Here is a 14,530-nt window from a genome sequence, read left to right as displayed (position 1 = left end):
ATAAAGGTTCCTGGCCGGCTGCCCACGGAGAAGGTGGGAACTGGAAACTTGCTCCCCTGCAGGCCCTGTGGGCAGGGTGGCTAATCTACCGGGTGAAAGTTAAGTGCAAACTTTAGATGATGTGAAAGAAAGGCATTGATCAGGCTAGAAATTCTCCACCCTGTAGAGTTAGCTGTGTTGGGAGAAATTTTACTGTATTTGCCCACTGAGTTTCAGGGTGGGGGTGATAAGGTTTTGGGGAAATGTGGGTCCTGATGGCCGTACTTTACCCTCCGATCTACACTTCAGTGGGTCTGAGTCACGTGCACAGCCCTGTCTAGTCACATAATTTTGCCTTATCTTCACAGCCACTTCAGCCCTGCTGTGTATGGCCCAAACCCCAAGATGTGATACTGGAGGGATTCCAGGGCAGCACTGGGGGGTAAGCACCCTACTTTCATTTTCTTTTGCTTTAAAGTCAGTAAAGAAGTAAGATCTTGATTTATTTAAATAAAAGGAGAACATGTATCTTGGGATCATCTCTATTTAAATCTCCACTCTGCCACTTGCTAGCTGTGTAGTTCAATAGTTAACCTTTCCGAAGCCTATTTTTCTTATCTATAAAATGGGAAAATAGTATCCCCAAGTAGCAGCTATTTACATTTGCTTGGTACATAGCAAATATTTGTCGAATACTTTTATTAAATATAATTTTTGAAAAAATACATTATTTAAATAAATTTTTCAAAGATGTAATTTGCTTAGAAGATGAGTTTCTAAAAAAAAGCTACAATAGTATCATCTTAATTACATCCTTGGACCTTTAGCTTGTATATAGAGACTCAAAAAAAAAAGGGAAAAATCCCATTATAGAGAGATTGATACACACATGTGTAAGATATTTTTGTACATATTATACTTGTATCTATAAAATGTTGAGGTACATACTTTAAATACGTTTGTGGAATATGGTTACTGAATTCAAAGTTAAAATGGAAAATATAAAAGAGATAAACACAACCGGTTTAGTTGGTGGTTTGGGGCCATTGTTCCATATTCTCCACAATATTCTCAAATAATATCATTTTTTTTCCAAAATAATATTTTTTCCAAAAGATTGAACTGTTGGCAAGAGCCAGATCAAGGTCATAGACGTACAAAACCAGTTGGAAACGGTCATGGGTTGAAGGAGGCTCAGGAGGGAACCAAATGCAATTGGTCCCGGGTGGACCACGGGGCAGGAAGACATTAGTGGTGAGCAGGAGGAACTGATCCCAGGTAGACCCACAGGATAGGAAGACATCAGTGAGAACACAGAGGAACTAAATCAGGTCTCACATTGGCCAGGAGAACTGCTTGTCTTAATTTCTTGGTCTCAGTAATTATACTAGGATATGCAAGAACATTAGAGAAAGGCAGTTTTAGTTTTGCAAATTTTATATAAAATTAATTCAAAGTAAAGAGTTAAAAATCATAAGAAGAGGGATGATGCCCACTTTTTAAATTTTTAAGCAGGTGAGAGAACGGTGTGTTAATGCCGAATGGGTGGTCAGTGATGTAGAGGTTAGGCCCGCTTTTTGAAATAGTATGAGACAGAGAGGGCTATGTGCTCTGATGGCAAATAGCAATTTTCTTTATTTCTGATCAGTTTTTATAGCTGGTCCTGCACGTCCTGCATGTACACACTATTAATCTAAAATTACACAGTGACCTTAAGGTTACAAAGCAAAACTAATTTAACTTTAATTAACTTTCCCTTAGCGCGCATGTCTACTGATAAAACTGTTAATGCTAAACCTTCTTCTAAAACTTCTATAGTACCATATTTAGTAGTAAAGAAAAACATGCTCTTAGCCAAATGCCCACAAACCGATAAGTCACAGCTGCAGGGGAGTGGGCTGCTTGTTTACCCATTCTCTGTACCATCTGGAGGTAGAGAACTTATCTTACAAAAAGCACAGTGTGGAGATTCCAAACGACTTACCAGTGACGTGTCTGCACGTACCAGCCCCCATAGCCAGTTTCTGAGTACTGAATTTTTACCTCCAAAGTACCCAGGCTTTATCAGCTCATATAGGGTTCAGCCTCGGTTTTTCCTAGACTGTGCCAAGTAAGAACTATGTCTCTGCACTCTTTCAGAAAGGTGGGCACAGAGGCATATAGGGTTTTCGCCTATAAAAGAAGCATTGATTTCCAGGAGTCTCTTACTCATTGGGCGCCTCTGTAATCCTTCCTCATTCGAAATTAAATGTACACCAAGTCAATTACCAATTAAGCGACACGCTGAGTAAACACTGGAGGCATCATTGACCCTTTCCAGCGTTGTTTGAAGTTCACTCAGCTTCATCACGTTCTCTGAAGTTTTTATTTTGGTTTCAGCAAATCACTGACTGGATTGATTTAATAGTGAAATTCTGCTGGATTAATGGGAAACAAATTAAGTGCAGCCACAGAACCTTATTTGTCTCCTTGACTGTAATCCTGCATGGTCCAGGAAGGCCAAAGGGCAGAGTTAGGCCGGTTTGTGAAAAACAGAATGTAGGCCTTATAAAAATCATACAGTAACAGACTTCCCTCTGGAAAGACTACGGCAGGTGTAATCCAAATCAGCCAAGAACCATCCTTGCATCCATCTGAAGTCTTCCGAGGAGGAGATCACACACCTGTTGGTCCCCCTTGTTCGGTCCTGCTGTGTCCGGCACTGAGGCTGTGCCTCCCTCCGAGCATTACATTAATTTAACCGACATTAATTGGGCAGTGGGGAATTTCCACGTGGAGGCATGTGCCTGAACAAATGGAGGAGGGGTGCAGACACATGCTAACATGAAGACAGGGAAGGTTTTATGGGAATAAACCTGAAAGAGCGTGGCAGAGCCCGAGCTGAGGGGCACCAGGACGGAGAGACAGCTGGGCCAGGCTGGGAAGGTGCTGCAGACTTGCTGAGGTTCGGGGCTCCGTCTCGACAGACCAAGTCATGCATGTAAGGACATCCATGATCGGAAGTGTGTTCAAGGGCCCGTTTCAAACGCATTTATTTTCTTTGTTTCCTTTCTTACCCTGTGCTTCACTCTCACCATGGCTCAGAGGGAGATGGAAAATGGTTCTGTTCATACAAGGGACTATTTTAAAGACAAGTACTGCTCCCTCAGTTTCTGTTTTCCTGCCAAGAGCATATAACACCGATCCCTTTAACCATCACATCTTAATTTAGAAACCGTGCTAGGTTAATGCTGAAATCAAATCAATTTTCTTTCTTCCTGATATTTTTAGAGTTATTAGTTATAAGCGACACCATCAAATCACTTCAGGAAAAAAATAAGATAATCAGCTGGCTTTACTGCTATACATTTTCTTTTTAATTGCAAGAAAATTCATAATTGCTCATTCCGCATAGAAAACTATAATGGGCGACTCTCTGATAAAGGGTATTGTTAGGAAACCAACCTGTACCAAATCAGAATCTGATTAGTAACAAAAAAAAATCAGCACGCTCTGACAGACACATAGCTGGTGAGGTTTGCATCACTCTGTGCTTAATGTACAGATAATTCTGGCCCATGACATCACTGGCCACATTTAGACTGCCTCAATCGTAGCCATGGCAACGCTGACATAAAACATAGCCGAGTCAGTAATTTCACTCCAAATTAAATGAAAATAAGGCTAATCCCATTATTGCTTTTAACAATTTTCCAAGTAGCTGCTTCGTAGAGTGCCCTTGCTCATATGTTATATTCTTAAAAACAGATTATTAGAAAATTATATGTGTGTGTGTTGCACTCACAGCTCCTAACACTGTTCCTGTCTCTGTGGTGTGACTTTGTGCTTGGGAAAAAGTTACAGCTATCCACCATGCTTCTTAGCATGTTTTGTGCAGTTAAAAAAATGAATAAATCTTTTAAATACTGATTTGGACCATTAACCATTTCAGAGACTGCCACTCTCACCTAGGGTAAAATAATTATCTTTTTAAGTTAAACCATATCACGCACCTGTAAAAGTCTTCAAAGGGTACTTCATATGATTCCATTTTGTATTTAAATGTGCTCATGTAGATTTCCATAGTTATTTAGGACAGTCACCTTTTCCTTTTCAGCCATCACTGAAGAGTAATTGAAAGCTGAGCGTTCCTGTTAGAAGTACGAGTCTGGCCCTGACAAGGTATTTCTTTTGGCCATTATGATAAACACTAAATGTCACTCACACAGAAGTGCCGTCTCCTCCAACCCTGTTGACCCAGTGTGCAGGATAAATTGCTTTTCAATTGGCACATGTCCCTGTGGAAGTTACCTGTTCAAGGCTTTATCATTAAACCCGCAGTCCAGGAACAGAAGGCACTTTCCTGACAGGGCATTAACACTCGGCCTGTACTGGGCCGCTAGGGAACAGGAGAAGGTATGCAGGGTGGAGCTGACGGCTGTGGCCTCATGCCCCAGTTTTCTGCCAGGTGCCCCATCAGCTTTGCCTTTCCTGTCCAGTGCGGGGCTCCATGTTCTCCTTTGCAGATGGAGTAACAGTGGGCAGTACCAATAATGCCGCCAGGGCTTCTGCGCCCAGCAAACAGGTCACTGTGAATCATCCTGAGGTTACAAGTATGGATCCAACTCCACCCTTTAATATAGTTCCTGTGGGTCGCACCTCCACCCCTGACTGTTTAAAGAGAACAGGTTAAGCCAACTGACAACAGAGTTTATTAGACAAGAAGGATCAGAGGGCCAACGGCCCCACTGGGAACTGTCCTACCAACTTCCTTTGAAAATGCCTAAAGAGACTCCAGAGAGCTGGGAAAGTCTTCCCGCCTGAACTCAGTCGCCAAGAAAATAGGGGCAGTCTCGGGCTGCCCAGGCCGTCGGTGACAATGGACAACCCCTGGTCACCGTGGAGCCTGCCCCCGCCCCCTCAGCATTTCAGAGAGAACACACTTCTTAGCACACTCCTGACATCATCCTCACGTGCTTTTTCTGTGCTTACAGTTCAAGCAGCTGGGGAAGATTTATTAGTCAGAGGAAGGTAGTGGCAGAGATCAAGCTAAGAAGAGAAGAGGATATGAGGTAACTCACCAGGGAGGAGAAAAGAAGAAATGGGGAAAACTATGTCAAACATCCTCTAAGCCCCAGTTCCATCTTCAGTGAAAACAAACAGAATGAATGTGGGGGAGCCTGCTGGGTGGTGAGCCCCCCGTAAGTCTCAGCCCTTCTAGTCCATCGGAGGGTCGAGTTGCATTAGGGGGCATCTCTGTCCAGTATCTCCTGTTTTCATTTCAGTCATCCGCACCCTAAACTGTCCCTTCTCATATAGACTAAGCTTGCCTGGGAATAACTGTCACCACTTATAGACACTAAATCCCTGGCAGATAGGCCTCCTGTTTCTATACCTCACTGATCTGACGTCTCACCAAGAAGGGTCAGTGTCCAGCATCTCCAGACCCTCACGTGAAAAAGCCTTTAACATTAACCATGTGATTTCTGAAACGTGGTCATCATCCATTGCATATTTCAAACATTTTTTGAAAACCATGATAATATAATTTTAAAACAATAAAGGTCTTCGTTTAATACATAGATTCTCAAATTCACTTATAGGTCAAGATCTGAAATGCATAACTTAAACAGTTTTAAAAAGGTAAGAAAATAATGAAAGAAAAACACAAACAACATTTTAACACAAGAAAAAATAACTTAATTAGAGACAGAATTTAAGCCTTTGAACCTCTACACTTTTAATTTCTCTTTTAAACTGCACTCACAGATACAGCCAAAGCTGCTCTTGCAAGCAACACCACTAAACCTGTCCCTGGCTAGACCCTGTTCTCTCCCCGCTCTTCCAGGGCGCACAGCAAAGGACTGACCATTCTTCACCAAACCTGTCCCAGACTAGATCAGTGGTTCTCAACCTTCCTAATGCGGCAACCCTTTAATATAGTTCCTGTGGGTCGCACCCCACAGGTTGAGAACTGCTGGACTAGACCCTGTTCTCTCTCAGCTCTTCCAGGGCTCACAGTAAAGGACCAACTGTTCTCACCAACCCTGTCCCTCGCTAGACCCTGAGCTCTCCTGGCTCTTCCAGGGCACACACCGGAGGACCGACCATCCCTCCATTGATTTTGCGCATACGTTAGATTAGGATTTACATTGACTTGGTTTGGCTTTGATGTTTTGTAGCTACGTCCCCAGAGAAGGTTACATGATTTGGTGAACAATCTTCATAGAGGGGGAAGAAATGCTTAGTTATATACATGCAGCAGTTTGCGAATGCTCCATAAAGGAATTAAATGAAAATTCAGTCTAAACGTACCTGTTCATGGTAAGCTAAAAAAAAACAACACTCCCAAACTCACTTGCTTCACTTAGTTGCCATTATCTGTGCTGCCTTAGAAAAGTGCAAAATAAGAACATGGCAAATTCAAAGTGCACAAACACCCTTTCCATCTCTGAACACCAACACAAATGTCGTAACTAGTCACATGGTAGAGGTAACTTTTTAGTAGACAAAATAGCAGGGCAACAAAAGGAACACTCCTGTTGCCCATGGGCATTGATGAGAGAAGCTTAGTGAGCCCACTGGGCCGGCCCAGTAAACACAGGTGCACCTCCACCACCCAGCACCTTCTCGGCCCCTGCACTCACCATATGGATGGGGCTTCTGTTCCGCTGATCTCTAAGAAGTCGTACCCTTCTTCCAGCTGAAAGTCAGTGAAGACCAAGGCGATGGTGTCCCCTGGCTCTGCGAGGATGGTCCAGGTACAGTCAGCATTGTTTTCATACTCGGAGGGGAAGTGGGGGCTGGAGATGGAGCTGCTGGTTCCTCGCAAGGTTCCTCCACAGGCCCCTTCAGCTGCGGGGACAGAAGCAGAGGAGGCATCACTTCTCAGCACGGTTTCCAGACACAAGGTTGCATTCAAATGACCGCCTCTCAATTACCACCTGGCATTTTCTGAATCTAAAACTGAGACCCTCAATCTAAAAATGGGTCTTTATTGATATGTCAATTTAGTTCTCACCAAAGTCTAAAAATCCAATCAGAGTTTTAATGGGATGACCCTGGTAGGGAAAAGTAACACTGTAGCTTCTCTAACATCTTTCCTGTGCATCGTATTAGGGCAGGAAAAACAAGAAAGAAAATATGGAGTGTGTAGTTGTTCTATATATACCTGACATTGGGAGTCTGTCTTGCAAGATTTTCAGACATTTTACTCTGAGTCTTGGAAGATAAAGCTATGTAGATGATATTTTTAGACTTGCAAACATGTGTCCATCTTTCATTAATCCATTGAAATCTGTCTTTGAAAAACCTGTGCTCTTAAATGTAGTTGCCCTAATCATGTGTTGAAAAGAAGATAGATGAAGATTATTATTATTATTATTATTATTGAGACAAGGGTCTCACTATGTTGCCCTTGGTAGAATGCTGTGGTGTCACAGCTCACAGCAACCTCAAACTCTTGGGCTTAAGCAATTCTCTTGCCTCAGCCTCCCAAGTAGCTGCAACTACAGGTGCCCGCCACCATGCCTGGCTTATTTTTTTGATGTAGTTGTCATTCTTGTTTGGCAGGCCCAGGCTAGGTTCGAACTCACCAGCCCCGGTATATGTGGCTGGTGCCCTACACCAAGCCTAGATTATTAATTTGAATTTTAGATAATCTCTTGGTAAATTCTTGACTAAATAGACACATTGAGTCATAAGGAGTTTCTGAGTATAAAGTATCTGTATATAATATCTTAGAAAAGTGAGGAGCACAAGTCTAGTAAAGTTAAAATACATTTAAAATATAAATTAACATGGTCAAACATATTGGTTTAAAGACAAATAGATCTTGTAAAGTTTGTCATAGAGTAAGGCAAATGTGCATTGTTAAATTTAATCCTTACACATTATAAAATGCTGTGTGCATAGTAAACTTTATATATAGGAGAGATCTTTTAAACTGACATATTTTAACTAAAAGGCCTACAGACATCTTTCCTTCCTTTACCTCTTCCTCTCTTTTTACTCTTTTTCTTTCATCAGATAATTCCTACCCAGAATATATCTTTAATAATTAGTGTTTTGTGGTTTTTGAAATTTTTGGCCTGGGCTGGGTTTGAACTCACCACTTCCAGTATATGGGGCCAGTGCCCCACTGCTTTGAGCCACAAGCGCTGCCCAATAATTAGTGCAGTTTGAATGGTCCATACAAGTCCACTTTTTATCAGGATGGATAAGTTTGCCTGGAGCAGAGCTGGTTGACCTGCTCCCAGCTGTCTGTGAGTGCACAATATTGACCCCTCCAACCTCCTCCCACCACTCTCAGGGCAGGGTGGGAAGAAATGACATCTTTCCATTAACTTTAGTCGAGGTGCAAGTTCCAATATGTTTTTCCGTATTTGGGGAATGTTCCCTTTGACTGAATTTGAGCATCATAACAACTTTGAAATTGCCCTCACCATGTCTGAGACAATTAGAAGGTGATAGACATTGCTTGAGGTCAGAGATCTTCGGTTTCCTCAGAAGGACCTAGTTCATGGGTTGGGTTGAGAACAAAGGTTTTCGTTGCCCGAGTTTGGGGTATTACATTTTCCACCCTTTCTACAAGATGCTCCCTTCGCCCCGTCTACCTGCTAGGTGATCTAGTTCTGATTTTGTCAGGGAATTTCCCTTGCAGCTTTAGAGTGGGTGTCTTTGGAGGTGCATTCAGGAGAGCACCCGGTGCTGCAATGCACTGCTTCATCACACACCACGGAGATCAGGAGAGTCCGGATGGGGCATGTTCTCTCGTTTTAACAGGTGGCCGGTTTGGCATGCCAACCTAGAGCAAGTGACATCTTTCAGAGGCCTGCTCACTGTTTGCAGAAAGTCTCAAAAAACTCCCATTTTTGGATGGTTCAGATTTATTTTAAAAATTACTAAATATTAGAGATATGGAAATTATATTGGTGATATTTCCCAAAAAAGAGTAGCACATAACTTGACATAGATATAAATAACTGTGTATATAAGGCAATACAAAAATTATGAAAATAGTTTGTGTGGTCAGTACCAAGTGGGCACGTGTGTGTGTGTGTGTGTGTGTGTATGCCGTGCATTCCCATACAGGCACACACACGTCCTCAGTCATCCCAGGAAGCAGCCCGTAAGTGTCCCGACCTGGAAAGTTTTTATCAGACTGTTGAGAGTAGATATTAGGATATTAGGAATGCAGGGTTTGTGTGTATATGTGTGTGCGTGTGTTTATGATTATATACATTGTGTATATATATGACTACACACATATAGTGTGTGTGTGTGTATGTATCTTTGTTAGAATTGTATTTTAAAGCAGATACAAATTCAGTACCACATAAAGCAAGATGAGGCACACACACCATAGGAACAAGACAGCGGCTATTACTGCTATTCAGACTTTGTACAGAATTAGGCTGGGAACCCCTTGGTTTGGAAATTGGTGTATAAATGTGACCACTAAAAGGGGAGGCTTACTGTATTCTGATATTCTTGAAACTTTCCCTTGAAACAGATATTTACATTTACTAGAGATTAAGTAACTGTGCATATAAACAGATTACACCTTTACATATATAAATACCTCAGGAATATAGATCTTCATGCATTAATATATCTGCCTATTATTAAAATACAATACAATTTTAATTTATATTGACTTTATTCTTTTCTCTGATCACCTTATATGCTACAAACGTTAAGTCATCTCAATGCAGGAACACATGCAAAGCAAAAATGTGGCATCTTTAATACATAAAAAGGTAAAACGTCATAGATGTGGAGACTTCACAGAAAATTATCAAAATACAGTGCTGGGTGTGGTTGGATGGTTAATGAAATATACTAATTCAAACCCAAATTCTCAGACCACATAAATGCTTTATAAATTAATTCATTGGCAAAGGCCCCTTCCAATATTTTGGATGGGAAAATAATAACTGATATCAAACCATTCTGAAATTTTGTCCTGTCAAGCTATAAGCTGAAGTGTTATTCATGGTTTGAAAGGCTTAAAAATGGGCATCTTATAGTATAGTCTATACTGCTGCACAGATGACTTAACGTTTGTAGCATATAAGGTGATCAGAGAAAAGAATAAAGTCAATATAAATTAAAATTGTATTGTATTTTAATAATAGGCAGATATATTAATGCATGAAGATCTATATTCCTGAGGTGTTTATATATGTAAAGGTGTAATCTGTTTTTATGCACAGTTACTTAATCACTAGTAAATGTAAATATCTGTTTCAAAGGAAAGTTTCAAGAATATCAGAATACAGTAAGCCTCCCCTTTTAGTGGAATGTGCTGCACAAAAGAAGCAGCAGCTTACCTGGAGTCATCTCCGACAACACTGTAGCAACGGTGACCAAACACCGGTGCTACTAACTACATTTGGTAAGAATGTGTGCAGTCACAATAACATGAACAGGGGACAGCAGCCGTGGCTGGGGCCGTGGAGCAGGGGCCCCATCCTGCAGCCCCCAGCGCCCTGTTAGCTGGACTGTTAGAAAATCTGATGACGGACAAGCGGTGTCTAGGGAGCTGAATGGTCACTGCACACTCCAGAGCATGGGCATGTGTTACCTGGCTTATGCCCATGTCGTGATGTTGGCAGCTAATGGATCTTCGCGGGCGCCACCAGCTGAGCGGCAGCCCCGACCGGAGGACCTCAGCTCTCAGCCACGCATTTCTTCTCCAGCCAACAACTACAGCGATGCTTTGCTCTTCTCTAGCTGAGCTGGATCGGTGCCGATGTGACTTCTCTGTCTAGAGTTCGGATCCTCAGAGTCCAAGATCTCAGGACTTGGTGTCTATATGTTCCTAGGGCAGTATTTGGGTGAATGAGCAGATGAAGAGGCCCACCTGTGCCGCGCGTGGCCAGAGATAGAACAAACTGTGCTCACGGGTTCCAGAGCAGACGCCGCAGCCCCCCTGAAGGGAAGTCTCTGCTCTGTCAGGAAGTTCCAGAGCAGACGCCGCAGCGCCCCTGAAGGGAGGTCTCTGCTCTGTCAGGAAGTTCCAGAGCAGACGCCGCAGCGCCCCCGAAGGGAGGTCTCTGCTCTGTCAGGAAGTTCCAGAGCAGACGCCGCAGCGCCCCCGAAGGGAAGTCTCTGCTCTGTCAGGAAGTTCCAGAGCAGACGCCGCAGCGCTCCCGAAGGGAAGTCTCTGCTCTGTCAGGAAGTTCCAGAGCAGACGCCGCAGCCCCCTGAAGGGAGGTCTCTGCTCTGTCAGGAAGTTCCAGGGGAGACGCCGCAGCAGCCCCGAAGGGAGGTCTCTGCTCTGTCAGGAAGTTCCAGGGGAGACGCCGCAGCACCCCCGAAGGGAGGTCTCTGCTCTGTCAGGAAGTTCCAGGGGAGACGCCGCAGCACCCCCGAAGGGAGGTCTCTGCTCTGTCAGGAAGTTCCAGGGGAGACGCCGCAGCACCCCCGAAGGGAGGTCTCTGCTCTGTCAGGAAGTTCCAGGGGAGACGCCGCAGCCCCCCCGAAGGGAGGTCTCTGCTCTGTCAGGAAGTTCCAGGGGAGACGCCGCAGCCCCCCCGAAGGGAGGTCTCTGCTCTGTCAGGAAGTTCCAGGGGAGACGCCGCAGCCCCCCCGAAGGGAGGTCTCTGCTCTGTCAGGAAGTTCCAGGGGAGACGCCGCAGCCCCCCCGAAGGGAGGTCTCTGCTCTGTCGGAAGTTCCAGGGGAGACGCCGCAGCGCCCCCGAAGGGAGGTCTCTGCTCTGTCAGGAAGTTCCAGGGGAGACGCCGCAGCCCCCCCGAAGGGAGGTCTCTGCTCTGTCAGGAAGTTCCAGGGGAGACGCCGCAGCCCCCCCGAAGGGAGGTCTCTGCTCTGTCAGGAAGTTCCAGGGGAGACGCCGCAGCCCCCTGAAGGGAGGTCTCTGCTCTGTCAGGAAGTTCCAGGGGAGACGCCGCAGCACCCCCGAAGGGAGGTCTCTGCTCTGTCAGGAAGTTCCAGGGGAGACGCCGCAGCACCCCCGAAGGGAGGTCTCTGCTCTGTCAGGAAGTTCCAGGGGAGACGCCGCAGCACCCCCGAAGGGAGGTCTCTGCTCTGTCAGGAAGTTCCAGGGGAGACGCCGCAGCACCCCCGAAGGGAGGTCTCTGCTCTGTCAGGAAGTTCCAGGGGAGACGCCGCAGCCCCCCCGAAGGGAGGTCTCTGCTCTGTCAGGAAGTTCCAGGGGAGACGCCGCAGCCCCCCCGAAGGGAGGTCTCTGCTCTGTCAGGAAGTTCCAGGGGAGACGCCGCAGCCCCCCCGAAGGGAGGTCTCTGCTCTGTCAGGAAGTTCCAGGGGAGACGCCGCAGCCCCCCCGAAGGGAGGTCTCTGCTCTGTCAGGAAGTTCCAGGGGAGACGCCGCAGCCCCCCCGAAGGGAGGTCTCTGCTCTGTCGGAAGTTCCAGGGGAGACGCCGCAGCGCCCCCGAAGGGAGGTCTCTGCTCTGTCAGGAAGTTCCAGGGGAGACGCCGCAGCCCCCCCGAAGGGAGGTCTCTGCTCTGTCAGGAAGTTCCAGGGGAGACGCCGCAGCCCCCCCGAAGGGAGGTCTCTGCTCTGTCAGGAAGTTCCAGGGGAGACGCCGCAGCCCCCCCGAAGGGAGGTCTCTGCTCTGTCAGGAAGTTCCAGGGGAGACGCCGCAGCCCCCCCGAAGGGAGGTCTCTGCTCTGTCAGGAAGTTCCAGGGGAGACGCCGCAGCCCCCCCGAAGGGAGGTCTCTGCTCTGTCAGGAAGTTCCAGGGGAGACGCCGCAGCACCCCCGAAGGGAGGTCTCTGCTCTGTCAGGAAGTTCCAGGGGAGACGCCGCAGCACCCCCGAAGGGAGGTCTCTGCTCTGTCAGGAAGTTCCAGGGGAGACGCCGCAGCCCCCCCGAAGGGAGGTCTCTGCTCTGTCAGGAAGTTCCAGGGGAGACGCCGCAGCCCCCCCGAAGGGAGGTCTCTGCTCTGTCAGGAAGTTCCAGGGGAGACGCCGCAGCCCCCCCGAAGGGAGGTCTCTGCTCTGTCAGGAAGTTCCAGGGGAGACGCCGCAGCCCCCCCGAAGGGAGGTCTCTGCTCTGTCGGAAGTTCCAGGGGAGACGCCGCAGCGCCCCCGAAGGGAGGTCTCTGCTCTGTCAGGAAGTTCCAGGGGAGACGCCGCAGCCCCCCCGAAGGGAGGTCTCTGCTCTGTCAGGAAGTTCCAGGGGAGACGCCGCAGCCCCCCCGAAGGGAGGTCTCTGCTCTGTCAGGAAGTTCCAGGGGAGACGCCGCAGCCCCCCCGAAGGGAGGTCTCTGCTCTGTCAGGAAGTTCCAGGGGAGACGCCGCAGCCCCCCCGAAGGGAGGTCTCTGCTCTGTCAGGAAGTTCCAGGGGAGACGCCGCAGCGCCCCCGAAGGGAGGTCTCTGCTCTGTCAGGAAGTTCCAGAGCAGACGCCGCAGCCCCCCCGAAGGGAGGTCTCTGCTCTGTCAGGAAGTTCCAGGGGAGACGCCGCAGCACCCCCGAAGGGAGGTCTCTGCTCTGTCAGGAAGTTCCAGGGGAGACGCCGCAGCACCCCCGAAGGGAGGTCTCTGCTCTGTCAGGAAGTTCCAGGGGAGACGCCGCAGCCCCCCCGAAGGGAGGTCTCTGCTCTGTCAGGAAGTTCCAGGGGAGACGCCGCAGCCCCCCCGAAGGGAGGTCTCTGCTCTGTCAGGAAGTTCCAGGGGAGACGCCGCAGCCCCCCCGAAGGGAGGTCTCTGCTCTGTCAGGAAGTTCCAGGGGAGACGCCGCAGCCCCCCCGAAGGGAGGTCTCTGCTCTGTCAGGAAGTTCCAGGGGAGACGCCGCAGCCCCCCCGAAGGGAGGTCTCTGCTCTGTCAGGAAGTTCCAGGGGAGACGCCGCAGCGCCCCCGAAGGGAGGTCTCTGCTCTGTCAGGAAGTTCCAGAGCAGACGCCGCAGCCCCCCCGAAGGGAGGTCTCTGCTCTGTCAGGAAGTTCCAGGGGAGACGCCGCAGCCCCCCCGAAGGGAGGTCTCTGCTCTGTCAGGAAGTTCCAGGGGAGACGCCGCAGCCCCCCCGAAGGGAGGTCTCTGCTCTGTCAGGAAGTTCCAGAGCAGACGCCGCAGCCCCCCCCAAGGGAGGTCTCTGCTCTGTCAGGAAGTTCCAGAGCAGACGCCGCAGCCCCCCCGAAGGGAGGTCTCTGCTCTGTCAGGACAGGAGCAGATGATAGAAACAAGACCAAAAGGATAATAAATAAACATCATGAGGCCGAAAAATCAAAAGGAGTTGGCAGGTGTCTTGTGTGTGGGGGGGACATTTCTCCTGAACATATAATCACTGTTATGTTTTCTGTGGTAGACACTTTAATTCACAGAGAACATTTAAAAATGAGTTATAGCTAGAATCATGTCAAGATAAATATAGGCAAGATTAGGATTCTTCGTGCAGCATTTCACATAAAGTAGCGCAGAATACTATCAAGATAACCTGACTGATAATTTCTTTCAGTACTAAGGATAGAAGACCAGCAAACAAAAATACTTCATGCCACTCATTGGATTAAAAAATTACAAAAAATTGTCTTTAATACAGAGTGAGGTGAAGAAAAGTCAGGGTTTGGAAGCAGCTGTAATAGTG

General features: G+C 47.3%; 1 protein-coding gene across 2 annotated transcripts in view; it reads right to left on the bottom strand.

The window, feature by feature from the left end:
- CSMD1 (CUB and Sushi multiple domains 1) overlaps positions 1-14,530 on the bottom strand; it is a 1,787,407-nt gene that overhangs the window by 857,311 nt on the left and 915,566 nt on the right. For both annotated transcript variants that reach the window (XM_053598050.1, XM_053598051.1), the window contains exon 5: positions 6,606-6,813. In XM_053598050.1, the coding sequence (XP_053454025.1) occupies positions 6,606-6,813 (208 nt within the window). The remainder of the gene's footprint in view (positions 1-6,605; positions 6,814-14,530) is intronic.

The sequence above is a fragment of the Nycticebus coucang genome, chromosome 7, assembly GCF_027406575.1.
Source record: "Nycticebus coucang isolate mNycCou1 chromosome 7, mNycCou1.pri, whole genome shotgun sequence".
Taxonomy (NCBI): Eukaryota; Metazoa; Chordata; class Mammalia; order Primates; family Lorisidae; genus Nycticebus; species Nycticebus coucang.
Note: the sequence above shows the minus strand (reverse complement) of the source record. Positions and strands in the feature narration are given on the sequence as shown.